The sequence below is a fragment of the Notechis scutatus genome, chromosome 11, assembly GCF_049901735.1.
Source record: "Notechis scutatus isolate UNSWTSFEM ecotype Mainland chromosome 11, rNotScu1.2, whole genome shotgun sequence".
Classification (NCBI taxonomy): Eukaryota; Metazoa; Chordata; class Lepidosauria; order Squamata; family Elapidae; genus Notechis; species Notechis scutatus.
The window spans coordinates 18,018,580-18,044,754 of record NC_142019.1 but is presented as its reverse complement, the minus strand read 5'-3'; the positions used below and the strand labels follow the sequence as shown (position 1 = coordinate 18,044,754).

Sequence of the window (26,175 nt, the reverse complement as noted above, 5' to 3'; positions counted from 1 at the left end):
GATAGAGTTTCAGTTTTGTAGTCACAGCTGCAATCTTGATTTTCTTGACATTTCTATCTCCCACCTACTCGCAATTTTAGCAAAACATGGGCAAGTGAAGAAAATCTGGCTGCATTGAGGCCAGGAAACATAAACCACCTACCTCTGTGCATGATCTTATGCTTTTCTCTCAAATATGTTAGACCTTTTATAACCTGTGGATCAAAAGAAGGCGCTCATTGCAACAAGCAGACAACAACGATCAACATGCAACTGGATAAACTTCAAAGGAACGTAACCATATTCTACTTTAATAGAAGGGGGGGGGAACCCCCCAGCCTAACAGATATCCTGCTCCAGTTGACTGTTCTTCAGAAATTTTTATGACCGTGCCAGGCTTCAAACACAAGTTCAGACCTGGATCTCTTTAAAGCAGCCACCTCTTTGCTGCGGACGACACAGCTGCCCTCCACAAACTTGGAAATTGCTTTTTGCAACTGAATCTAAAGCACTTGCACAGCTAAGGATTCTAAGGTTGGATTATATGAATCTGGAATCCTAAGACAAACTATCCAAGTTAACTTCTTTGTAGAATCTTCCAGTTTGATGCAGGCACACCCAGGTACCCCTCTCATCATTTTCTCCAAGCCCACTATTTTTATAAAAAGAAAACATTGTTCATTGTTCATTTTCATGAGGCAGGTCAATATTTCTCAACTTTGTCAAGTTTAAGATGCGTCGATTTTGATTCCCAGAATTCTGGGACTCGAAGTCCATGCATCTTAAAGCTGACAAGGTTGAGGGAAAGCGAGTTGTCTTAAAATTTTAGGAAAATTGGGAAACCATTTTTTTTTTTGTTTCAGCCAATTATGACAGATGGAAAGCAGAAAAAGAGAAACATAAAGAACATCTTTTCCACTTATTTTTTTCTGTTTTTCTCTCTACGTGACCCCAATCCACACTGTGTGCCAAGGAATGGAGAGCTGTCGTTAAACACCATTGGGTTCGACTTCTGGCAATAGCAGCCGCAAATGTTCGCCCATCTGGGTTGGTCTTTCGTAATAACTCACAGCTCTTCCAAAGACAAGTGAGTCATTTCTTTGCGAGAGAGGCAGGACCCAGCAAATGTGTTCCGGGGATGGAGGCATAAAACAGAAGCTGCTACATGATTTACAAGGCTTGGGGGTGGGTGGGTGGGTGGGTGGGTGGGGGAAGGGAACATCCCTGATATTGCCTCTTGCACAGTTGTCAGCCTTATTTGAGGCCTTCAGTTCGAAAGGAAAAGAAAGACAGAAGAAAAAGGAAGAAAGGAGGAGGTGGTGGAAGGAAGAAGAAAGAGAGGAGGAAGGAAAAAGGAGGAGAGGAGGAGCAAAGAAGGGAGAAGGAAGAAAGGAGGAAGAAGGTAGGAGGATGAAAGAAGAAGAAAGGAAGAAGAGGAGGAAAGAAGGGAGGTGGAGGATGAAGGGGAAGGAAAAGGGGAGAAGAAAGGAAGGAGGGAGGCAGGGAGGAGGAGTAAGGATAGGGGGAAAAGGAAGAAGAAAGGAGAATGAAGAAGAAAGGGAGGAGGAGGAAAAGGAAAGAGGGTAGAGGAGGAGAAGGAGAAGGAAGGAAGGAAGGAAGAAAGGAGGAAAGGAAAAGGGAGAAGAAAGGAGGGAGGAGGAGGATGGGGAGAAAGGAAGAAAAGAGAAGGAGGATGAAGAAGAAGAAAGGAGGAAAGGAAAGAAGGAAGAATGGGGAAGGAGGAGGAAGGAAGAAGCGGAGGAGAAAGAAGGAAAAAGCGGAGGAAGAGGAAGAATTCCACGTCTCTTTGCCTTAAAGATGTTCTCAGCACTCTCTCCCTGCTGGACATGTACTTACCGCAATGCTGACTTTGCCGAGAATCTTCTCCGGAATTCTGCCAGCCTTCTTCAAGACTTGATCCAAGGATCCGCCATCCTATTAAGAAACGTTCAAGCAAAGGAAGGAAAATGGAGGGAGGGAGGAAGGAAAATAGGGATGGATGGATGAGGAAAGAAGGAAAATGGAGAGAGGAAGAAAGGGAAATAGTAGGATGGAGGGAGGGATAAGGAAGGAAGGAAAATAGAGAAAGGGATGGACGGACGGACGGAGGGAGGGTGGAACGTCTAACTCTGCTCCCCCAACCAACCTCCCCGAGCCCTTGAGGACAAAGCACCACAGGGTCCCAAGCAGCCCCCCCCCCAAGCGAAGAGGGCCACTTACCATGTGCTCCATGCAAATGCTAATCTCGCCGTCACTGTAAAAGGCTCCGTAAAACCCCACGATGTAGGGGGAGTTGCATTCGTGCAGGACTTGCAGCTCCCGGATGATCTGGTTGCGGATGGCTGGCTTGATCTCGAGATGAATCAACTGCCAAAAGAAGCCGTCGCTGTGGGTCGCCCCTCCGGTGCCTTCCATCACTTCAAGGGCCCAGCCCACCCTGCTGGCCGCAGCCAAGGACTCGAGGAAGCTAAAGCAAGAGGGTCAGGCCTCGGACCCCAGCCTCCTTTGGATCTTTAATGAGCTGGGCCCGCAAGCCGCCCCTCAAAGGTGCCCATTTAGCAAGGAAGAAGGCATTTCATCCAGTGGCGGGATTCAAATTTTTTTTTTACTACCGGTTCTGTGTGGTGAGCGTGGCAGGGGAAGGAGACTGCAAAGTCCCTATTTCCTCCTCACCCCACTAACCTGCTTTCCAGCTCCATTCTCCTGGGCAGGGCAACCAAAGAAGACCCAGCTGATCAGCTGGGACTTGGGAGGCGGAGAATAGATGGGGGCGGGGCCAGTCAGAGGTGGTATTGGCCAGTTCTCTGAACGACTCCAAATTTCCGCTACCGGTTCTCTAGAACCGGTCAGAACCGGCTGAATACCACCTCTGATTTCACCGCTCCTTGCCTGGCTAAAGAGAGGAAGGCAAAATTCTAAGGCTGAATATTGGCAGTCCTCGACTTATGACCACAACTGTGACCGGTATTTCAGCCACCAAAAAAACCCGGAATCATTAAACAAGTCACCGTCTGGCCAGACCCAATTTTATGACAATTTTCCCCCACCCCCCAAGATCATTGAGTGAGTCACGTGGCTGTTAAATGAAACCAACGTGGTCATTAAGTGAACCCATCTTTCCCAGTTGGCTTTGTTTGTCCGAAGTCATCTGGGAAGGTCCCCAAATCGCATCCGTATGACCGAAGATACCGCAACCCTCATAGCTTTTAAATCTGGGTTGCAAGGACATGAATTGCAATCATGTGGCCGTTTGGGGTCGGTATAACAGTCCTGAACTTTTAAGGACAGGTTGTAAGTCACTTTGAAGGCTGACGTAACTTTGAACCGTCCTTCAATGAAGAGTGGTAAGTCGAGGACTACCTGTACTCAGGAGTGGGCTTCGAAAAGTTTAGCAAATGGTTTTCTCTGTCCGGTTGCTGGGTGGATGTGGCCATGGTGTGGCTCAGCCCCTCCCCACAGCCCATTTTTACTCCCAGGGAGCTGCAGGGAGGCCTACTAGGCCCAAAACAGAGCATGGAGGTGTGCAGCGCCACCCCCAGGCCAGTTTTGGCTCCCAGGAGGATTTGCAGGAGGCCACATGCTGCCGGTCACACCCCCTGGTCACGCCTGCCACGGCCACCCACCCGGTCATTAGGGCAGAGAACCGGTTGTTCAATTATTGGAATCCCACCACTGGTCAGAACACTGATAACTGGAGGTACGCCTTGTCCCCCTCTGATGAAGGACTTCTGCAAATGGCGGCCGATTGAATTAAACCACGGTTCTGCAAAATGGCTCCGTGAGACGCAGGAACTTAAAGCCAGTCACCAAACTCACCTTCCGGGCCATGATGAGTCCAGAAGGCTTGTGTGAGACTTTGAAGACCACGCCACCGTTGCCGGCGCCCAGTTCGCTGATCTTCTCGAAGTCATCGTCCTTCAGTTCCCCCACTTTTTGCTTCTGGGTTAAAAAGGCCTCCAGCCGTTTCCGCTGCTGCTCGTCCAGTTCCAACTCCTCCAATTTTTTCTGCAGGGCTTCCAAATTGGTCCTGTGGGGCCCAGGTGGGAGAAGGGAGAAACTCCTATTAAAATTACAGGAGCCTGTCTCTCTCTCTCTCTCTCTCTCTCTCTCTCAAGATACAGAAAACTTGCACGTAAGGAAAGAGGAAGATTCTTGATGCACATTAGGGCAGGGGCCTCCCATCTTGGCAACTTGGAATTCTGGGAATTGAAGTCCACAAGTCTTAAAGTTGCCAAGGTTGGAGACCCCTGTGTTAGAGCAAAGTTGCCTGGTTGTTTCTGCTGTCACTCACTACCCTTACCGATTGTTATAGCGTCTGTGTCTTGCCTTTTCTTTGCAAGCTCCCCTGTAAGAGGAGGAGGAGCGGCAGGACCTGGGGGGCGGAGTCAAAAGAGTAATCAGCCTAGCATCCCAACGTAGCTACAAGCAAGCCAAGTCCAATTCCTCTTCAAATTCTGTGGACCCTTATCTAACTCCAAGCAGGTGCAAACCGTGAGTTGAGAAGATTCTTGTGTCTAGGCTGTTTAGCAATAAATCAGTTTAACGAGACTTTCCTAGTTAGGTAGACCTGATCTTTTGTTCTCTCCTAGTTTTATTACCCAACCACCCTGTGAGTAAATTGGGCCATTATGCCCCTAGGCATCCCAGGAAGTGCTACCCTCTACTAAAGAAGAGGTGGAAGCTGCAAGTTCTTCAGATCCCACAATACACCTCCTGAGATTTTGCTGGGAAGGGAAGGATCAATTCCACTTTCACCTAATTGATGTTTAGTGGCAGGCAGCCATTTTGTGACAGTGCTTGACTTCTGTTCTCAACGTTCCAGATAGGTTCCTATCTATACATGTGTATTTTTCCTGTGTCTGTTCCTCCCTGATGCACGGATGGAACACCTTAATGGGACACCCATCCAGCAGAAATAATATCAGCTACAGAAGCATAATTAATTAACTTTCAAACCGAAGACGTTTTCCATCCTCTGGCGTTCATTGATTCAACACAGCTGCTTGTTCCCGGCGAGCAATCATTTATTTCCCCCACAGAAAATATTCTCAGATTCCATTTGCAGCAAGCAAGGTGGTACTTTCCATTCTGCGGAAACGTTTTAGAACAGAGGTCTCCAAACTTGACAACTTTAAGACTTGTGGACTTCCACTCCCAGAATTCTCCAGCTAGCTGGAGAATTCTGGAAGTCCACAAGTGTTAAAGTTGCCAAGTTTGGGGACCCCTGTTTTAGGCATTCAATGGAACCAATTTGCAAGCTGTTATGCAACCACTCACACTTTGCATGGATGCTCCTCACTTGTTCATTACTCTCCTCTCAACAAAAATAGAGTAAACAGGTTCAAAAGAAGAAGACCTGAGATGCTACTCCTTTTGTTCTAAAGGTCCATCATCTAGATCAGGGTCCCCAACCACGGTCCGCGGACCGTGCCGGGCCGTGGAACAACTCCTACCGGGCCGCAGCTTGCTGGGCGCCGCCATCTTTTTGATGAAAAAGTGCTTCCGGTGAGCTTTTCCGGGTAGAAAGCTCACGGGCACGTTTTCATCAAAAAGATAAGCGGCATCGCGCTTCAGTGAGCTTTTCCGGTAGAAAGCCATTTCTACCGGAAAAGCTCACCGAGCACTGGCGCCGCCATCTTTTTGATGAAAACGTGCTTCCGGTGGCGTCACCGGAAGCACTTTTCATCAAAAAGATGGCGCCAGCTGATGGCGGACGGGCCGGCGCCAGCTGATGCGGTGCCGGGCAGCGGTGTCAAAAGGTTGGGGATCACTGATCTAGATCATTCAAATGTAGCAACCTTAAGGTACGATGACTTTATTTCCCAGAATTCCATGATGGCTGGGAAATTCTGGAAGTTGAAGTCCACACATCTTAAAGTTGCTAAGGCTAACAAACACTGTCTTAGCTCCTTTCAAGGTTCCTGCAAATGGTTCCTGAATGTGAACAGACTCCTTATTTTTAAGCCGAGAGGTGTTAAAAAGTGATTGTCTTCTTCCTTCGCAGCGGATTCTTCCAGCAATGAAAGCAGCTGCTACGGGTATTTTGGGGTCTTCAGCGAAGCACATTTAATGAATTCAGGAAAGCCAACTGCCACTTTTGAACCTTGCTAATCAAAAGACAGAGAAATGAGAGATGACGCCAACTGTTAGCCTAACACTTTCTGCCTTGCATTTTGCAGATGTTGTCCAATTCTCACCATTAAGCAGGGCTCCTGGAGGTGGCAAATTGCCTATGAGAAATCCAGCAGGAAAATCCAGCAACAAACGATTTGCAAACCCAGTGTGGCACGCCGTCAGCAACAGATTTGTGGGACCAGTAACTTTTAAAACAGCAAGAAATCACTTTTCATGCTCACAACGATATGGGTTTTGGTTAGAACACAGCTACAGAACATTGCAATTTTCACAGAATGGATGTTTAAATTCTCCTTTGGGGGAGGAAAAAAAAAAGAAGCAAAAATCAATCACTTTGAAGTCATTAAAACAAAAAGAAACCACGTGCCTTCAACCTCTACCTCACCAAGATTCCCTGGGCAGAAGATTTCCTGTCAGCTAAGACGGAGTCAGCTATACAAGTGGATCAGTTAACAGCAGCCAGCCAAGCAATTAATCTTTCTCACCAATCTGATCGGTTAGCAACAACCAACAAAGCAACAACCCTTTACTTGCTGACTTACTACTTCATTACTTCAATACTTATAACACTGATTACTTTATTACCTCAAAACGTATAACTTTTATTACTTCAAGACATATATCAATGATTAGATAATGATGTCTATAAAATAATTTCTCTATAATAATTTCTCTAAAATAATTTATCAATTGTTTGATTGTTTGATTGATTAGTGTGATTAGAGTGTCTAGTGCAAATAATGTGATTACCAATCTGTAATTTAATTGATTAGCAAGGTTAATTATTAGTGTAATTAATTGACCAGTGTGATTAGTGGTTACTGTAATTAATTGTTTAGGGTGATTGTTAATTAGTGAAATTACTTGACTAGCATGATTAATTAATTGATTGGTGCAATATTGTTATTGATCTTGTTTGATTGAACAATTTAATCAACGAACCATCTCAATAAAGCCACCATGCCAGGAAAAAAATCCAATGCCAAACCAGAAGCCCAAATGAAAGAAATCCCCACCAATGAACCACAAGACTCCTGCACATGCCATATATGTAAAGAAACTTTAAAGGAGAATGAAAATTCCATCAAATGTTCCCTATGTGACAACTACACTCACCATGGTTGCTTGGGATTAGCCAACAAATGGCTCAATTCCTAGAATCATCCAACCATGTGTTTCCATATTTCTGTCCATTGTGCAGACCCAACCTGGACAAATATATTGCCTTGTTCGAAAGAGTTGATACCATAGAAACATGAATATCTTCCCTTGACACCATAGTAGAATCCCTGGACACTACAAAAACAAGATTAACTAACCTTGAAAAAAAAGACAGCAACACAAAAAAATGAACATCCAATAGCTACAAACCACACCACCCAACAACTGCAACCACAACCCAATCCACAAAAAAACACAAATCCTACAAATAATGATATCCCAATCCTCATCAAAGAAGCCATCGAGTGTGAACGGAAACGTCCCAATGCCATCTTATTTGGTCTAGAAGACAACAATGATAATGATGACATCACAAATGTCCGCAACATCATCAGTGGCTATCAAGCATCAAGCATCTCCCCTGATGAAATACTCGACATTTCCTGCATCGGCCCAGAGTTCAAAAACAGTGACGGCTTGTTGGCCCCACGCTTCTGCAGGGTTGTTTGCAAAAATGAATTAAGCAAAGGAAAATTCATTTACACTATAAACTCACTTGCCAAGAGCAACATCAACCATAAGAATCTCCATTCTCGTCCTGACCTAACCTTACAGCAATATGTACGGTCCCGTGAACTACGCTCTGAACTCAAAAGACTACAGGAACAAGGAAATATTAACCTATACATTGACTACCGCACAGAATGTATCAAAAGCAAGACCTTCAACTTACATCCCAATAACCAACACCCCAACATCCAACATTAGGCATGCACGCCCCTTACTTCCTCCAGATCCACTACTACATATCTAAAATGCAAACTACTCAACGCAAGAAGCCTCACAAACAAAATGCATGAATTCCTTATCTTACTAAGCACAGCCACATTCAATATTATATTTGTTTGTGAGACGTGGCTGAATGCATCTTTTCCAGACTCCATTGCCACAGTCACAGAATATCTCGTTTATCGGTCAGATCGCTAAATCCATAGAGGAGGTGGAGTTGCTATCTTCTATAAAAAATCCCTAAATCTAAGAAAGATTCTAATTACACAAGAGCTTGCTCTTCCAGAGACCATCGTTTGTGAACTGTCCTTAAATACCACTATCCGCTTCTTACTAAGCTACAGAGCCCATGATTATGACATAGTTCATGCAAATGAACTAACTTAACTGCTGACGTGGGTTGCCTCTTGTCCACACCCTCTTATTTTCTTTGGTGACCTCAATCTACCTCTTATAAACTGGATCCTAAATGAATGTACATCCGAAGCCATACATGCAACTCTGTACAATGCTCTTACCACAGTGGGACTGGATCAATTAGTAACAAACAACACTAGAGTCAACAACTGCCTCGGCCTCATCTTCTGCAACAGCTCAAACTCAATTTATGGCCTACAAATACAAGAACCCTTTTCAAACAGTGACCACAGTATGATTGACTTTTGTCTCAATTTACGCCCTCACAAAGAAGATCATAATGATGGATCTCCAAAATACAATTTCAAAAAAGCCAACTCTGATCTCATAGATGCCGACCTATCATCTCTTGACTGGCACTTTCTGTTCTCTAACTGTAATACTACAGAAGACCATTATAATGCATTCTTACTTGAACTTGAAAGAGTCATTAAACTATATGTACCATTAGTAACCTAAAAACAAAAGAAACAAATTACCCATAACAATAAGGAAACTTCGATCAAAAAAAAAATCACTATGGCGTAAAAACAAAACTAACTACGTAGCAAACTTTAAAAACCGATACAATACCTTATGCCAACAGATAAAGGCAGAATGCACAAATTATTACTGCAAGGAGAAAAACCTCCTACGTACAAAATCTACCTGCGCCTTCTACAATTTTGTAAACTCCAAACTTAAAGACTCAAGAACCATCCCACCTCTAAAGGGACCAAATGGGAAAGACTGCAGCAACAAAGCTGTTAAGGCCAACCTCTTCAACACATTCTTCAGTTCAATCTTTGTAAACAGCAATGGTTCATGCCCCACATTTCCTAGTCGTACCACAACTAACTGCAATGATCTACTACATATTGACTTTACAGAAGATAATGTAGAAAAGGCACTATGAAACCTGAACCCATCCCTATCTATTGGCCCCGATGGATTATGTGCATACTTCTTAAAAAAGCTCTCCTTTGCCATAGCAAATGCCTAAGCATTATATATGATATATCATTCAAAACCAGCTCCTTACCAAACCTATGGTCCTTAGCTATGGTCATCCCTATCTTCAAAAAAGGTGACCCCAGCCTGGTTGAAAACTACAGACCAATCTCACTGTGTTCTGTCACCTGTAAAGTCATGGAATCAATCATTAACCAATTCATCACCCTCCACTTAGAGTCAACCTACTCTCCCAAAAACAATTTGGTTTCAGGAAAAAATTGTCCTGCAACCTACAACTCCTACACTGCAAAAACATAAGACTACTCTACTCAACCAGGGAAAAGCAATAGACGCAATTTACACAGACTTCTGCAAAGCCTTTGATTCAGTGGTACATGATAAACTACTGTTAAAACTAAACTCTTAGGGCATTTTTGGATCCCTTCATAAGTGGATTACTGCATTCCTGTCAAACCGGCAACAAATTGTAAAAATAGGGAGCGCTATATCAAACCCTGCTCCAGTCAACAGTGTCCCCCAAGGCAGCGTTTTAGGACCCACACTCTTTATACTCTATATAAATGACTTTTGCAATCACCTGATAAGCAACTGTGTCCTCTTCATGGATGATGTAAAACTATTCAACACCACCGACAATGCTACTGTTTTTCAAAGTGACCTTGATTATGTGTCTGAATGGTCAAACATTTGGCAACTCCAAATCTTGACCAACAAATGCTCTGTCCTACACATTGGTAAAAAAAAAATAAGTTCACCAAATACAAGCTAGGCAGATATGACCTCGTTGATGAACCTCACTCTGTCAAGGACCTCGGAGTACCCATATCTAATGATTTAAGCACTAGAGCTCACTGTAACAGCATTGCCAAAAAGGCATTAAGAATTGTAAATCTAATCTTACAAAGCTTCTCCTCTGGAAATATTGAATTGCTAACTAGGGCATTCAAAACCTTTGCTGCACCAATACTTGAATACAGCTCATCTGTCTGGAATCCGCACTGTATATCGGACATTCATACAATTGAGCGAGTCCAGAAGTATTTCAAGAAAAAAGTACTACACTCCTCTGCTCGCAACAGAATACCCTACACCACCAGGCTTGAAATTTTGGGCTTGGACAGTCTTGAACTACGCCGCCTGCGGTTGGACTTAAGTATAGTACACAAAATTATCTGCTACAATGTCCTACCAATCAATGACTACTTCAGCTTCAACCACAACAATATAAGAGCACACAACAGATACAAACTCAAGGTTAACTGCTCCAAACTTGATTGCAGAAAGTATGACTTCAGCAACTGAGTGGTCAATGCCTGGAATGCACTACCTGACTCTGTTGTTACATCCTCAAACTCCTTTAACCTCAAACCATCCGCTATTGACCTCACCCCATTCCTAAGAGGTCTGTAAGGGGCGCTATTGACCTCACCCCATTCCTAAGAGATCTGTAAGGGGCGTGCATAAGTGCACCATTGTGCCTCCCGTCCCTGTCCTATTGTCCCCATTTATTCGTACCCATTTCCTGTATTCATACTCATGTTTATACTTATACCTATTATCTTGTAAGCAATTGACAAATGAAATGAAATGAAATAAATAAATAAACATCCAAGCATTAGCTGAAAATAAAACGCTGTTTAAAAACAAAAACAGCAGAACAGCTGTCTTTGCCTCCCCCTTGTCTGTAGGTTGACAATCTCAAACCAAAATGTGAATAAGCCATCATTAGGAGCAGCGCAGATCTTGCATTAGTACGCCACAGTAAATTTTCAACTGTCATTGAAATTGGATTATGTACTTCCTGCTCCAGGAAAGATTATTTTCCCTTAACAGAGTGGAACACAGCTCGAGTTTCAAAGGGACATCCGCTGGCAATCTGCTTTTTTCCCCAGCCAACTGCTTGTGCTGAACACACCAAAACATGGGGCTTTATCCAGTGAAAGAAACCCAATTCACAGAAGTCCAGATTTACTCCTCTGCTGGACTTCACCACAATCTGAGATACACAAAATCACAGATAATGGCAAAGAATTCTGGGAGTTGCAGTCCACCAGTCTTAAAGCTGCCAAGTTTGGGGACCTCTGGTCTACACATACATCAAGCTTAGAACACAGAATCATAGGGCTTGAAGAGACCTGAGAGATCTTCTAGTCCAACCCCGTTCAAAGCAGGAGACCACAGTGTAAGAAAGATGTTGAGACCCTAGAAAAAGTGCAGAGAAGAGCAACCAGGAGGATTAGGGGAGTGGAGGCTAAAACATATGAAGAACAGTTGCAGGAACTGGGCTTGGCTAGTCTAGTAAAGAGAAGGACCAGGGGAGACAGAATAGCGGTCTTCCAATATTTGAGGGGCTGCCGCAGAGAGGAGGAAGGGGTCAAGCTATTTTCCAAAGCATTCGGATGGCCAGACAAGGAATAATGGATGGAAACTGAACAAGGAGAGATTCAACTTAAGTGCAAGAAGAGAATTTCAGAGTAATTAAACAGACTGCTGTTCTGGCTCCCACCCTTGCCAAAAAGATAATTCCTTAATTCAACAATTGGACCGAGTCAGAAGCAGGGAGACCGCAGGAAAAGCAAAGAAAACCTCGTGCCTCCGTTTAACTTAAGTTTGCAGCTGTCATCAGGGTTGGCACTTCTGAATCACGAACGCCATCCATTTCTTCTCTCAAAGGGGCAGATAATGGCCAATTTGGTCCTCTGCCCAAGGAGACAATTCAACAGGCGGGGCTAGGTGGAGGAAGAGGATGAACTCACATCCTGCCTTAAGCCATCATATAATTTGGCCTTGACAGAAGGGGTTGTTGCTGCTGGTGTTGCAACTCCAGCTGGAAACTATGGTTTGTGACTTAGCCTGATATGGAAATCCAGCCCGTTGTGATTAAGTCAATAAAAACGCTGATTTAGCACAGTGTGCAATCCCAACTATAATGTGAAGGATACTTTCTGTGTCCTTAAACTGTCCCCCAGCCAATTGTTAGAGCAGGGGTCTCCAACCCTTGGCAGCTTTGAAGACTTGTGGACTTCAACTCCCAGCTGGCTGAGGAATTCTGGGAGTTGAAGTCCACAAGTCTTAATATTTCCAGGTTTGGAAGTAGTCCCTATGTTAGAGCATCCATAACCACCTCTTCTGGGTCCACTGGCTAAGCATTCTGGGAGTCGGAATCCTCAAACATCGGGAGAATGCCTGGCAAGGAACAGCTGCTTCAAACTCCAGTATTATACCTGGAAAACAACCACATGTTCCTTGTTTTTTCCCCCTGCTTAGGCAGTCAAGGATAAAGATGTTGCCCTTGAAAAATGTATGAGGCTGTCTCCAGAATCCCTCCCTCCTCCCCTTAAAAGCCTCCCCCACCTCCTCATTAATTGCTCATGCCAAGGGAACTGTTAACTGCCTCCTACCTTCTCAAAAATGCGTGGGAATTCAGCAGAATAATTTCAAGTTTTGCACTTCATTCCCCTCCCCATCCAACTTTTTCCACTGATATAAATGCAAGCGGACCTGAGACAGAACCCCCTTGCACAAATGTGGATTTGCTCAAAGGGTGAAGAAAGAGATCAAAGGGTGATGAAAACTGTTTGCTTGGAATTGTATACAGGTAGTCCTCAAGTTATGACCACAATTTCTGCTGCAAAGCAATACATTTTTGGTTTTGCCCATTTCACCATCTTTGTTGGCCACAGCTGTTTAAGCGAATCATTGCAGTTGTTAAATTAGTTTACTTTATTGTCATTGCACCTTGTACAACGAAATCAAACACCATCTTCGGTGCACATTGAAAATAAAACACAAACACACGTACTTCACCCTCCACACATTGAACCGAAAAACCCCGACACACCAATAGCTGTTTTTCAGCCTATTTGTCCTTGTTTTTATTATTCTGTACCGTCTGCCAGATGGTAATAGTTCAAAAAAAAAAAAAAAAAAAGGGTGCCCAGGATGAAATGGATGTTTGAGAATGTTTTGAACTTTCTTAAGGCAGCGGGAGCTATAAAGCTCTTCCAAAGAGGGGAGAGGGCAACCCAAGATCTTCTGGGCAATGACGTTCATGCTCTGGCGTGCTGTCCTATCTGCCTCTGTGCAAATGGCAAATCATACAGAGAGGTGTAGTAAGTTAAAAGTCTCTCTATGGTGCAGCGGTAGAAGGTCACCAGCAGTTTCTCATTCAGTTGTTGTTTTCTGAGAAGCCTCAGGTAGTCTAATCTCTGCTGGGCCCTTTTGACCAGGGCTGCAATGGGAGCAACCCAGGTCTGGTCCTCTTTTAGGGTAACACCCAGAAACTTAAAACTGGCCACCTGCTCCACTCGGTCTCCATGGATAAACAAGGGTTGGGGGTCTGATCTGTTCCTTCTATAATCCACTAGAAGCTCTAAATTAGTAACTCGGGGAGTGAATCCAGTTTCCCCATTGACTTTGCTTGTCAGAAGGTCACAAAAGGAGACGTGACCCCAGGACACTGCAACCGTCATAAATACGAGTCAGTTGCTAAGCACCTGAATTTTGATCACGTGACCACGGGAATTTTGACCACGGGAATGCTGCAATGGTCGTAAATATGAGAAGCAGTAATTTTTTCTTATTTTTTTTCAATGCTGCTATAACTGCAAACCGTCACTAAATGAAAGGTTGTAAATTGAGGATTGCCTGCATATAATCCTATGTTGGATGAGATGCATTACTCTTCATAACTATTTGGTTAATATTTAAAATAAGACCATAGGGGGTGCAAATTTCCCTATGGCTGTTTCAGATATTCCAAATTTGGGGGGAAAAACAGTCCAGGTTTGAGCTGCTCTTGGGGCAGTTTCAATACGCCACCATTTGGAACAAGGGGAGCTTGAAAGAAGCCCTTGTTTGTTTGTCCCATGACCACAAAAAAAAATATAGCTGGGCATCAGTCCACAATGAGTGTTCTCTATGACCAAACGTACATAAAAATTGGCCAGCTAAAAATGTTCTTAAAGTTGAGAAACACTGCAAAACAACTAGACACAAAAACGGTTTCCGCCACCAGCACGTGACATCACTCTCCCGAACACTTAATTACTACAATACTGCCTTATGTCTAAGGATATTTACCCATGTAGTAGGGTTGTATTGCTTATTATCTTTCTTATCTTTTCTACTGCCTTTCCAATATTGGTATCTTATGATTATATTATGTACATTAAGAGCTTATGCACTGGAGATGAATTCCTTGTGCGTCCAATCACACTTGGCCAATAAAGAATTCTATTCTGTTCTGTCCCACTCCATCCCATTCTGCGTTGTTCCTCTTTGCTGTGTTCTATCCTATTGTTATATTATTCCATTCCATTCCACCTACCCACATTCTGCATTCTATTCTACTCTGATCTGTTCTACTGTTCTGTTCCACTCCACCCCATCCTGAGTGCCATTCTATTTTATTCTGCTCTGCGTTCTGTTCTGTTCTGTTCTGTTCTTCTATTCTATTTCATCCCACCCCACCCTATTTTGCTTTCTATTCTATTCTATTCCACTGAAATGAAATGCATGTCAATTTCATGTCAGACTGAAGGTAATTGTTGCTTTCAGAACAAGCCTCCCCCAATCGGTGCCATCTGTCCTATAATCCGCCATATTGTCACTTCATATAAATCTCACAACCTCCACAGCCGTTGGCAAAGCAACCAACTGTATTTATTTCTGTTTGAAGAACTAGGAGAGACTGTTTTAAAATCCAGATTATTTAAACGGCACACAACCTGCAACAGGGGCAAGTTGCAAGATTTAAAACAAGCATGGGGTACTTTTGGCCAAGTTCAAGCAACTCCCAACGCTCCCAAGTCCCTTCGGTGAGGAAGAATTTTGGGAGAAATTCAGGCTGTTACTTGGGATGGCTGAAAAGTAGTTAGATTAGACGACTTCTAGGAATGGAACATATTTTCTTAGATTTACTTAGAAGACAATTTTCCCCAAAGGCTGTAAGTCCACCTATCAAGAAGCACCATTTTGGAGGACTGAGATATGGTAGTAGAGAGATGGGTCTGAAATAAATGTTCGATTCGTTGGAATTCATCTAAAAAGGGGTCAGTTGAGGCTGCCATCTTGACATTTTTTTTGACTGCCAAGACCTATTTTCAGGGCTGGGATTCTACCGGTTCGGACCGGTTCAGGAGAACCGGATGTTAAATTTGCATCTGCTTCGCCGAACCATTCTTTGAACCGACCGGCTGGCCCTGCCCAGGAGTCTCCACGCAGCCCATTTTCGATGCAGGTAAGTCCAGGATCTGCCCAGAGGCAGAAGTACCGGAAGTCCGGAAACGGGCCTATTTCTGGCTTCCAGAGGGCCTCCGGTGGCCACGGAGGCCGTTTTCGCCCTCCCAGAGGCCCGAGGGAAGCCTCCGGACTCTGGGGAAGGCGAAAAATAGCCCTCCTAGAAGTTCCAGTAGGCCACGCCCACCCAGCAACTGGGCAGTGAACCGGTCGCTGGGATTTTTGAACCCCTGCCTATTTTGTACTTAACCTGACTGATCTGTAAGGGGAACCCATTCTTCCTTGCTGGCCCACTCCAATTGGGTGGGGACTTTGGAAGGTCAGCGTGGAGTGGCAACCATCCCTCGTAGTGATACCCTAAGGCTGTGATGGAGAATCTAGGGCACGCGTGCCACAAGTGGCACGCAGAGCCATTTGTGCTGGCACGCGAGCGGCAGGCAAACTTACCTCACTGCACATGCATGCGCCTCACAGCTGATTTTTTCCCCCCGGTTGGTTTGAGGCCTTTTTCGGCCTCCCAGAGGATTGGAAAAAGCCTCTACAAGGCTTTTCGGGACCAATTATATGCCCATTCCATCACTTCCGGTATACAGGATGCTTTCATTTTAGTCATTATAATAGGTAGCCCTTGACGTACAGCCACAAGTGGGGCCAGAAAACGTATTGTGTGCAATTGTTGAGTGAGGCATCACGTGACCACACACCCTTGACTTCCTTGCCACGTTTGTTTGTCATTGAGCGAGACATCACATGATACAATTTGCAACCTTTCCTGCAGGCTTCCCCATTGACTTGTTGGAAGCCACCTGGAAAAGCTGCAAATTGTGATCATGAGATCACCAGACGCTGCAACTTTAGTAAATGCAAGCCAGTTTGCGAATGCCTGAATCACAATCACACAACCGTGGGTGGTGCAAGCGGAACTTTGAGGATGAGTCATAAGCCACTTTGTCCAGCTCCATCATAACTTCAAAATATCATTTCGTATCAACAAACGGTTGTAAATTGATGAGAACCTCTGATATTATATCATATTATGATATGCTGTATAAGACAGGGAAAGAAGCAGCTTCGCGTGTGTCTCCTTTTGTGGAAGAAGATAGCCTTAGTTCAGGGGTGTCCAACCTTGGCAACTTTAAGACTTGTGGACTTCAACTCCCAGAAATAAAATTGCCAAGTTTGGAAATCTCTGATGTAGCACATAAAAGAAACGGGATATTTTCCACGATCCATGTTCTGGTAACTGCCAGATGTTTAATGTATTATACATGGGCCTGCCTTTACGATGGTTGCATAACAATTCATCGATACGGCTGCCAGATGACTAAAATGAGACCAGACTCTGATCCTATCATACCAGGAATGGCAGAGTATAAATCAAATCTAATACAAATACTTCAGCTGCCCTGTGTATTCTATTTTAGTTCACAGAGCTGTTTTTGGTTTTTACAGCTTTTTATCTATATATTATCGATATTATTTTGACACTAAAAAGTTTGTATTTTCTCAGGTGTTTTACTTCAATTTCTTCTACTCTAATCTTGGGTAGGTGTATTACTTTAATGTTATTCTAGGATTGTGTGATGCTTTAGAATCAATTTGTGACCGATATTTTGAAAAGCAAGAAAGCATAAACCTAGCATCTCTGGGTGACTCATTAAAGCAGCCACATCCCAGACTGCTTCCTGCAGCTGTAAAAACAGAGGTGGCTGCTTTCATAAGTGACAGATGGGACGGAATTAATGCTCCCACTGTTCCAAAGCACATCTGCCAAATTACACATGAAACACCCACACCCCCTCTTCAACAATTGGGAGTTTCTTAAAAAGAACATTTTAATGTACATGTTTTATTCTGCAATAGGTTAAGATTATAATCTACACAGTATTTTAAAAAAAATGCAACACCCCTGGATAATCTGAAAATTTGCACATTCAAAGAAAGTTTGCTTGTAGGGGGATTCAAACCAGATTTCCACCTCTGAAATGCAGCAAATTACAGTTTCTGTCATCTACTCAAGCAGCAAACCTGGATAACATTTGGTTTGGAAAAAGCAGTAAAGGTTCAAGTGTCTTCAGCCTTTTGGTGGAATTAAATGTAGAACAGTGTTCTTCAATCTTGGCAATTTAAAGACATGGACTTCAACTCCCAGAATTCCCCAGCCAGCATGGAGTTTAAGTCCACAAATCTTTGTCAAGATCAAGAAATGTGGCCCTAGATTCTGCTCACCTCACCTCCATTTTACAGTACAGAAAGGCAAAACGTGAATTATAGTGATCATTCCCTTGGTCTTTTCTTTGGGATCAATCAGGATGTTTTTAGGCAAAATCTCAGAACATAGTTCCAAATTTATTTTCTAGGAATACCTATGGATTATGGTGGCATTTTGCTCTGCAAGCTGTTAATTTGTATTTCTGCATTTCCAGTCTTAACAAATGGTGACAAAATATAGAGGTCAAAATGCAATCTTTAAAAAAAATAATCCATGCCATGTGCAGTTTTTAGTTAAAGTTCTTCTCTGCTCTCTCACTCCTGAGTACTTTTTTTGGGGTGGAGGGTATCAGACTGGTTAAATAAAATCTGGACGAATCACTTGCATTTCCTTTGCAAACTGCATCAGGGATCCAATTCTACCCCAATCTCTACCCCAAAAGAAAGGAAGGATGACACTCCTGCTATTCCATATTTTGCCAACTGGTTGTTCTCTATAGGGGCTTAATATGTTAACAAATCCTGCTTGATCCTACCATTTAATAAATTATTACGGTTACTATTTGGAGGAAAGTTGGTAAAAACAACAGTTCTGGAAATACTGCTGAGAACTGAATATTGGTCTTGGATCCTTTTCTCTAAAAGTGTTTGGATTATGACACTTCGGCACAGACTGTCCAATTGTTAGTCAATGACTTTGTTTTATTTTTTTGGCTATATGCTGGCTGGAGTCACTCCCACCTCTTGTAAGATGGGCAGCCATACAAGTTTGATAGTTTATTCATCTATTTCTGTCTCGGATGGATGGATGGATAGATATGAATTTGATAGTTTATCCATATATTCCTGAGAGGGGAGGAGGAGAGGGAAAGGGAGGGAGGGAGGGAGGGAGGGGGAGGGAGGGAGGGAGGGAGAGAGAGAGAGAGAGAGAGAGAGAGAGAGAGAGAGAGAGAGAGAGAGAGAGAGAGAAAGAAAGAAAGAAAGAAAGAAAGAAAGAAAGAAAGAAAGAAAGAAAGAAAGAAAGAAAGAAAGAAAGAAAGAAAGAAAGAAAGAATTAGGAATGTAAGCCGGTTGTTTCTCCAATGGAGAAAGTCAGCATTTGAGTTTCTCAAGAATTGCCACTGCTGTTGGCCGTGATAATTCATCTGGAGTTTCAAATGAGGATAGTGTTCGTTCTGAAGTGTGGCCCGATTAGGGCACCAGGTTGCCGAATCCCCCCATGTGGAAGGGACCCGTCTTCTACTTCAAACTCCTGCTGGATGCCGTCTCAGGAAGGCAGGAGCCAGAACTGCACACAACGACGGTTTCTAGCTTGATGCCACCATCACAGCCTCCGCAATAGCCAGGGTGCCAAAACAATTACACTGAACACGGCCCGAGTGCATGGCAGGTAAGGATATTTCCTGGCTCTCAGAGGATCTGCGACATTTGCTCCAGGCTGCCTTTCTGGATCCCTCTCCACTTTGGCTGCTCCCATTTGTCCAATATGATCAACACTCAGTGCCCAGAACGGGACAAAATAATCAAAGGGGGAGGGCGCAACCATCGATCAAGCAGAGAATCACGGCTTCTCACCCCGAGGCAGCTTAAAATGGCGTTCGCTTTTTTCGCAGTTAAGTCGCCCTCTGGGCTCAAGTTTGCTTTGCAGGGTGTGAGCTTCCATTTCTAAAATAAATAAACCTTTTAAAAGCAGACTGGAAGCAAAACCTGTCAGCAACCTGGTGCCCTACTTGGGCCACGCATCAAAGCAGAAGGAACACTATTCTCACTTCAAACTCCAGATTTATTTATCACTACCCAATATCAATGGCAACTGTTGAAAAAGTCAAGTGCTGATTTCCCCCCATTGCAGAATGACTCCTTTGCTCCTAATTTTCCATTACCTAATCCAATATATATATGGGGAGAGGGAGACAGGGAGGGAGAGAGAGAGAGAGAAAGAGAGAGAGAGAGAGAGAGAGAGAGAGAGAGAGAGAGAGAGAGAGAGAGAGAGAGAGCCAAATCAAGAACCAATAATCAGATCAGTACATTTCCAGCAGGCAGTTCTGTTTTTTCTCCAACTTTCCTGCAAACTATAACAATAATTTATTAAACTTGTAAGCTGTTGGACTCTCATGAACTCTTGAGCGCAAAGCAAACAAAGAAATTACAGTGAAACAAATAATGGAAAAATACTGCAAAAATTTACCCTCCACAAAGGCTAAATAAAGGAGAAATACAACCTTGTGTTTATGGGTTGTTGTTTTTTAAAGGAAAAGTTTATTACAACCAAAATTTCTGCCCAGAACCTACATTCTTTCTCTACCTTGCACCCCAGCACTTCCACTGATATGGTTTAAATCTGTCCCAACCAGCTGACCTGCAAACTCGAAAGCCTACTTTTTGGCCACAGATTCTACAAATACTGGCAATTGCCAGTCAACATTTTCACATCAAATGAAGCAAATGCAGAGGGGGGGAAAAAACACCTTCGCTTGGGCAGAGGGTTGGACTAGATGACTTACAAGTCCCTTCCAACTCTGTTAATCTGTTAGAATATATACAAGCATCACATTCATAGTTTGGATCCCTGGTTCCTGGGCACATTAGAAAAAAGTGAAACCCCCTTTCTAAATCAGAAACCAAGCACCAGCTTCCTAAATAAAGACCAGTATTATTTGTCAAATCTGCATGGCCTTGTTTTGTTTTTTTCTCATCCGGCGGGATATCAGCACTGAAATCCTGTTAAATCCCCCACCTAAATCTCATTTCATCCCAAGGATACACCCTGGTTTTGACCTAAGCACCGCACTGCCCCAAATAACGTAAAGCCAGGATCAAGCCAGGATTTGGTTTCCTCCAAAGAAGGGAAGAAGGAAAAGAGGAGGGGAGAGAGAGCAAGGGGGGGGGTTCTGGGCTGCAAAAGGGGGGTCCCCCCCCAAGGATCCTGCTTTGCGGAGGGGTGTGTGTGTGCAGACCCTCACCACTTCCAAGCTCCGAATAACAGATAATCAGAGTTGGAAGGGAGCTTGAAGGTCATCTAGTCCAACCCCCACCCCCTGCCCAAGCGGGAGACCCTACACCATATTTCTGACCAATGGGGAGTCCAAGGTCCCACTCGGTTCGCTAAAGGGCGCTCCGGAACGGCCAACCAGCCCCGCTGCCCCGCACCAGTGGCGTCGGCGGCCCCGGGCTGCCCAGCCGGCGGACGGGCGGCTCCTTCCCGCAAGCGAGAAGCCCAGGGCGGGCGATGCCTCTCCGGAGCGCAGCGGCTCTCTCGCTCGGCCAGCCAAGGATCGGCTGCGCGGAGACGAGGAAGAAGCGCCAGGAGCCGCCCGGAGCCTCCAGCAACAGGCAGCCCAAAGCCGGGCGGACGGGCGAGGGCGCGGCTGAGAGCTGCCCGCACCGGCTTCCTTCTTTCCTTCTCCCCTACCTGCCTCTCTCCTTCCTTCCTTCCTTCCTTCCTCTTTCTCTCCTTCCTTCGTTCCTCCCTTCCTTTTTCTCTTCTTTCTCCCTCCCTCCCTCCCTCTTTTCTTCTTTCGTCCTTTCTCTCCTTCCTTCTTCTTTCTCTCCTTCCTTCCTCTCCTTCCTCCTCCTCCTTTTTACTCTCCTTCCTTCTTCAATCCCTTCTCTCCCTTCTTCCTCCTCTCCTATTCTCTCCCTCTCTCCTTCCTTTTTCCTCTTTCTTTCTCTCCTTCCTTCTTCTTCCTCCTCCTCCTCCTCCTCCTTTCCTCCCTCCCTTCTTCAATCCTTTCTCTCCCTCTTCCTCCTCTCCTATTCTCTTCCCCTTCCTTCCTTCTTCCTCTCTTCTTTCTCTCCTTCCTTCTTCTTCCTCTCCTTCCTCCCTTTCTTTCCTCCCTCTTTCTTCCTCCTTCTTCAATCCTTTCTCCCTTCTTCCTCCTTCCTATTCTCTTCCCCGTTCCTTCCTTCTTTCCTCTTCTTTCTCTCCTTCCTTCTTCTTCCTCTCCTTCCTCCCTCCTCCTTTCTTCCTCCTTCCTTCCTTTCTCCCTTCTTCCTCCTCTCCTATTCTCTTCCCCGTTCCTTCCTTCTTTCCTCTCCTTCTTTCTCTCCTTCCTTCTTCTTCCTCCTTCCTCCCTCCTCCTTTCTTCCCTCCCTTCCTCTATCCTTTCTCCTTCTTCCTCCTCTCCTATTCTCTTCCCTCTCTCCTTCCTTTTTTCCTCTTTCTTTCTCTCCTTCCTTCTTCTTCCTCTCCTTCCTCCCTCCTCTTTCTTCCCTCCTCCCTCTATCCTTTCTCTCCCTTCTTCCTCCTCTCCTCTCCTCTTCCCTCTCTCCTTCCTTCCCTCCCTGCGCCCCACTCACTCGGCCGCGGTGGTGCCGTTGATGGCGGAGCCGTCGGGCGCGGGGCTCAGCTGGATGGGGCCCGGCTTCTTCTTGGGCATGGCGGCGGCGGCGGCGGCGGGCGCGGGCAGGGCGACTGGGCTTCCTCCGCCGGGCGAGCCCAGGGGGGGTGGGGGGCGCGGGGGCGGCGGCGGCGGGGCGGGCGGCTGCGCTCGGGGGGCGCTTTAAGGCGCGGGAGGCGGGCGAGGGGAAGGGGCGCTCCCCCTTCCTCGGGCCGGGAGGCGCGCAGGGCGCATGTGCTCCGGGCTCGGCCCAGCCGTCGCCGCGCTTCCGGCTCCGCTGCCAGGAATGCGGGGGAGACGCCGCGCCGAGGGGGAGGAGGGGGGAGGGGGCGGGGGAGGGAGGAAGGGAGGGAGGAGGAAGGAGGAGAAAGAAGAGGGGGACAAGGGAGGGGAGGGGGAGGGAGAAGGAAGAGGGGGGCAAGGGAGTGGAGGGAGAGGGATGGGGAGAGGAGGGGAGGAGGAAGGGAGGAGGAAGAGGGGGAGAGAGGGGAGGGAGGAGGAGGAGGAGAAAGGAAGAGGGGGCAAGGGAGGAGGGAGAGGGATGGGGAAGGAGGAGGGGAAGGAAGGGAGGAGGAATGAGGGAGAGAGGGGAGGAGGAGGAGGAGAAGGAAGAGGGGGCAAGGGAGTTGAGGAGAGGGATGGGGAGGAGGGGGAGGAGGAAGGGAGGAGGGGAGGGAGGGAGAGGGGGAGGAGAGGAGGAAGGAAGAGGGGGGCAAGGGAGTTGGAGGGAGAGGGGATGGGGAGAGGAGGGGAGGAAAAGGGAGGAGGAGGGGAGGAGGAGGGGGAGGAGGAGGAGAAAGAAAGAGGGGACAAGGGAGGAGGGAGGGGGAGGGAGAAGGAAGGGGGCAGGGGAGTGGAGGGAGAGGGATGGGGAGGGAGGGGAGGAGGAAGGGAGGAGGAAGAGGGGAGAGGGGGGAGGGGAGGAGGAGGAGAAGGAAGAGGGAGGCAAGGGAGTTGAGGGAGAGGGATGGGGAGAGGAGGGGAGGAGGAAGGGAGGAGGAAGAGGGGGAGAGAGGGGGAGGGAGGAGGGGAGGAGAAGGAAGAGGGGGGCAAGGAGTTGAGGGAGAGGGATGGGGAGAGGAGGGGAGGAGGAAGGGAGGAGGAAGAGGGGGAGAGGGGGAGGGAGGAGGAGGAGGAGAAAGAAGAGGGGGACAAGGGAGGGGAGGGAGGGAGAGGGGAGAAGGAAGAGGGGGGCAAGGGAGTTGAGGGAGAGGGGATGGGGAGAGGAGGGGAGGAGGAAGGGAGGAGGAAGAGGGGAGAGGGGGGAGGGAGGAGGAGGAGGAGAAAGAAGAGGGGGACAAGGGAGAGGGGAGGGGAGGGAGAAGGAAGAGGAGGGGGCAAGGGTGGAGGGAGAGGGATGGGGAGAGGAGGGGAGGAGGAAGGGAGGAGGAAGAGGGAGAGAGGGGGGGAGGAGGAGGAGAGAAGGAAGAGGGGGCAAGGGAGTGGAGGGAGAGGGATGGGGAGAGGAGGGGGAGGAGGAAGGGAGGAGGAAGAGGGGGAGAGAGGGGAGGGAGGAGGAGGAGAAGGAAGAGGGGGCAAGGGAGTTGAGGGAGAGGGATGGGGAGAGGGGGGAGGAGGAAGGGAGGAGGAAGAGGGGGAGAGGGGAGGAGGAGGAGGAGGAGAAAGAAGAGGGGACAAGGGAGGGGAGGGAGAGGAGAGGGAGAAGGAAGAGGGGGCAAGGGAGTTGAGGGAGAGGGGGATGGGGAGAGGAGGGGAGGAGGAAGGGAGGAGGAAGAGGGGAGAGGGGGAGGGAGGAGGAGGAGGAGAAAGAAGAGGGGACAAGGGAGGGGAGGGGGAGGGAGAAGGAAGAGGAGGGGGCAAGGGAGTGGAGGGAGAGGGATGGGAGAGGAGGAGGAGGAAGGGAGGAGGAAGAGGGGGGAGAGAGGGAGGGAGGAGGAGGAGAAGGAAGAGGGGGGCAAGGGAGTGGAGGGAGAGGGATGGGGAGAGGAGGGGAGGAGGAAGGGAGGAGGAAGAGGGGGAGAGAGGGGAGGGAGGAGGAGGAGAAGGAAGAGGGGGCAAGGGAGTTGAGGGAGAGGGATGGGGAGAGGAGGGAGGAGGAAGGGAGGGAGGAGGAAGAGGGGAGAGGGGGAGGGAGGAGGAGGAGGAGAAAGAAGAGGGACAAGGGAGGGAGGGAGGAGAGGGAGAAGGAAGAGGGGGCAAGGGAGTTGAGGGAGAGGGGATGGGGAGAGGAGGGGAGGAGGAAGGGAGGAGGAAGAGAGGGAGAGGGGGAGGGAGGAGGAGGAGGAGAAAGAAGAGGGGACAAGGGAGGGGAGGGAGAGGAGAAGGAAGAGGAGGGGCAAGGGAGTGGAGGGAGAGGGATGGGGAGAGGAGGAGGGAGGAAGGGAGGAGGAGGAAGAGGGGGAGAGAGGGGGAGGGAGGAGGAGGAGGAGAAAGAAGAGGGGGACAAGGGAGGGAGGGAGGAGAGGGAGAAGGAAGAGGGGGCAAGGGAGTTGAGGGAGAGGGGGATGGGGAGAGGAGGGGAGAAGGAGGGAGGAGGAAGAGGGGGAGAGGGGGGAGGGAGGAGGAGGAGGAGAAAGAAGAGGGGACAAGGGGGAGGGAGGGGAGAGGGAGAAGGAAGAGGGGGGCAAGGGAGTTGAGGGAGAGGGATGGGGAGAGGAGGGGAGAAGAAAGGGAGGAGGAAGAGGGGGAGAGGGGGAGGAGGAGGAGGAGAAAGAAGAGAGGGGACAAGGGGGAGGGAGAAGGAAGAGGAGGGGGGCTGGAGGGAGAGGGGGATGGGGAGAGGAGGGGAGAAGAAAGGGAGGAGGGAGGAGGAGGAGGAGAAAGAAAAGGGACAAGGGAGAGGAGGGGAGGGAGGTAAGGGGGGAGGGAGGGAGAAGGAAGAGGGGAGAGGAGGGGGGAGGAGGAAGAGGAGAAAAGGGACACCCCCCCCCAAACTCTCCAGGCGTTTCCAACCCTCCCTCTGCCACCCTCCCCCTTTCAGCTAGGTGGTCCACACTTCCCCCAGGCTTTTTGGCTCTTGATGGACTGTCCCATTTATCCTGGCGGGGGGGTGGGTGGGGATGAAAACATGCTGGATTGTTTGGTGAGGGGCACCCTCATTACTCTTTGTAAACCGCCCCCCAAAAAATCAGGCTGTATACAGTACAGGTAGTCTTCAACTTACAATGGTTCACTTAGTGACCATTCAAAGTTACAACAGTACTTTAAAAAGTGACTTATGACCATTTTTCACACTTAATAACCTTTGCTGCCTTCTCAGGGTAACGGGATCAAAATCCAGACGCTTGGCAACTGACTCATATTTATGACGGTTGCAGTGTCCTGGGGTCACTTTTGTGCAACCTGCTGACCGTCGAAATCAATGGGGAAGCCAGATGATTCCCTTAACAACCAATTTACTAAGTGAGCAACTGCAGCGATTCACTTAACGATGGCAAGAAAAGTCGTAAAATGGGGCAAAGCTCACTTAGCAAATGTCTTGCTTAACCACAGGAATGTCGGGCTCAATTGCAGTCGTAAGTGGAGGACTCCTTGTATTGCATTCGCCTTGACCGGAATTTCCAAGCCTTGGAAGCTTTTTAAGGCTTGTGGATTTCCATATATGTATATGTATATGTATATGTATACGTATATATGTATGTGTATACATATACACACACACGCACACACACACATCATTTACATTTACATTTTGCATTATCTTTTCTTCTGTTATCTAACCAAACATACCATTTCTCCCAGACCGAATAGTCTTTTCTTCCTTCTCCTGCAATTCTATTGTAAATTTATTCATTTTTACACAATCTATAATTGCACCTCTTCCTGCTTAACGACCTGCACAGTGCTAGGGTTAGGACAGAAAGCAGGACTGCGAGGATTGTCATGTGCCTTGGGCTGTATGATCACTGTGACAAAAAGCCTGATCGCAATTACTGTCATAAGTCGAGGAGTACCTGCACTGCAGATGTGTTGCATTGTCCTTGAGATG

General features: G+C 47.0%; 1 protein-coding gene and 2 pseudogenes across 2 annotated transcripts in view; 2 read left to right on the top strand and 1 right to left on the bottom strand.

Annotated features, from left to right (window-relative positions):
• Positions 1-22,505, bottom strand: part of MAP2K1 (mitogen-activated protein kinase kinase 1) — a 292,757-nt gene extending 270,252 nt beyond the window's left edge. For both annotated transcript variants that reach the window (XR_015750823.1, XM_087972954.1), the window contains exons 1-5: positions 22,186-22,505; positions 3,796-4,006; positions 2,200-2,346; positions 1,837-1,914; positions 143-194 (exon numbers count right to left, since the gene is read on the bottom strand). Coding sequence is in view for 1 of the 2 variants with exons in the window: in XM_087972954.1 (XP_087829080.1) it covers positions 143-194; positions 1,837-1,914; positions 2,200-2,346; positions 3,796-4,006; positions 22,186-22,265 (568 nt within the window). In the remaining variant the exon portion in view is untranslated. The remainder of the gene's footprint in view (positions 1-142; positions 195-1,836; positions 1,915-2,199; positions 2,347-3,795; positions 4,007-22,185) is intronic.
• LOC148129716 (uncharacterized) lies at positions 5,686-8,043 on the top strand (annotated as a pseudogene).
• Positions 8,263-11,128, top strand: LOC148129715 (uncharacterized; annotated as a pseudogene).
• Positions 22,506-26,175: the final 3,670 nt, after the last annotated feature.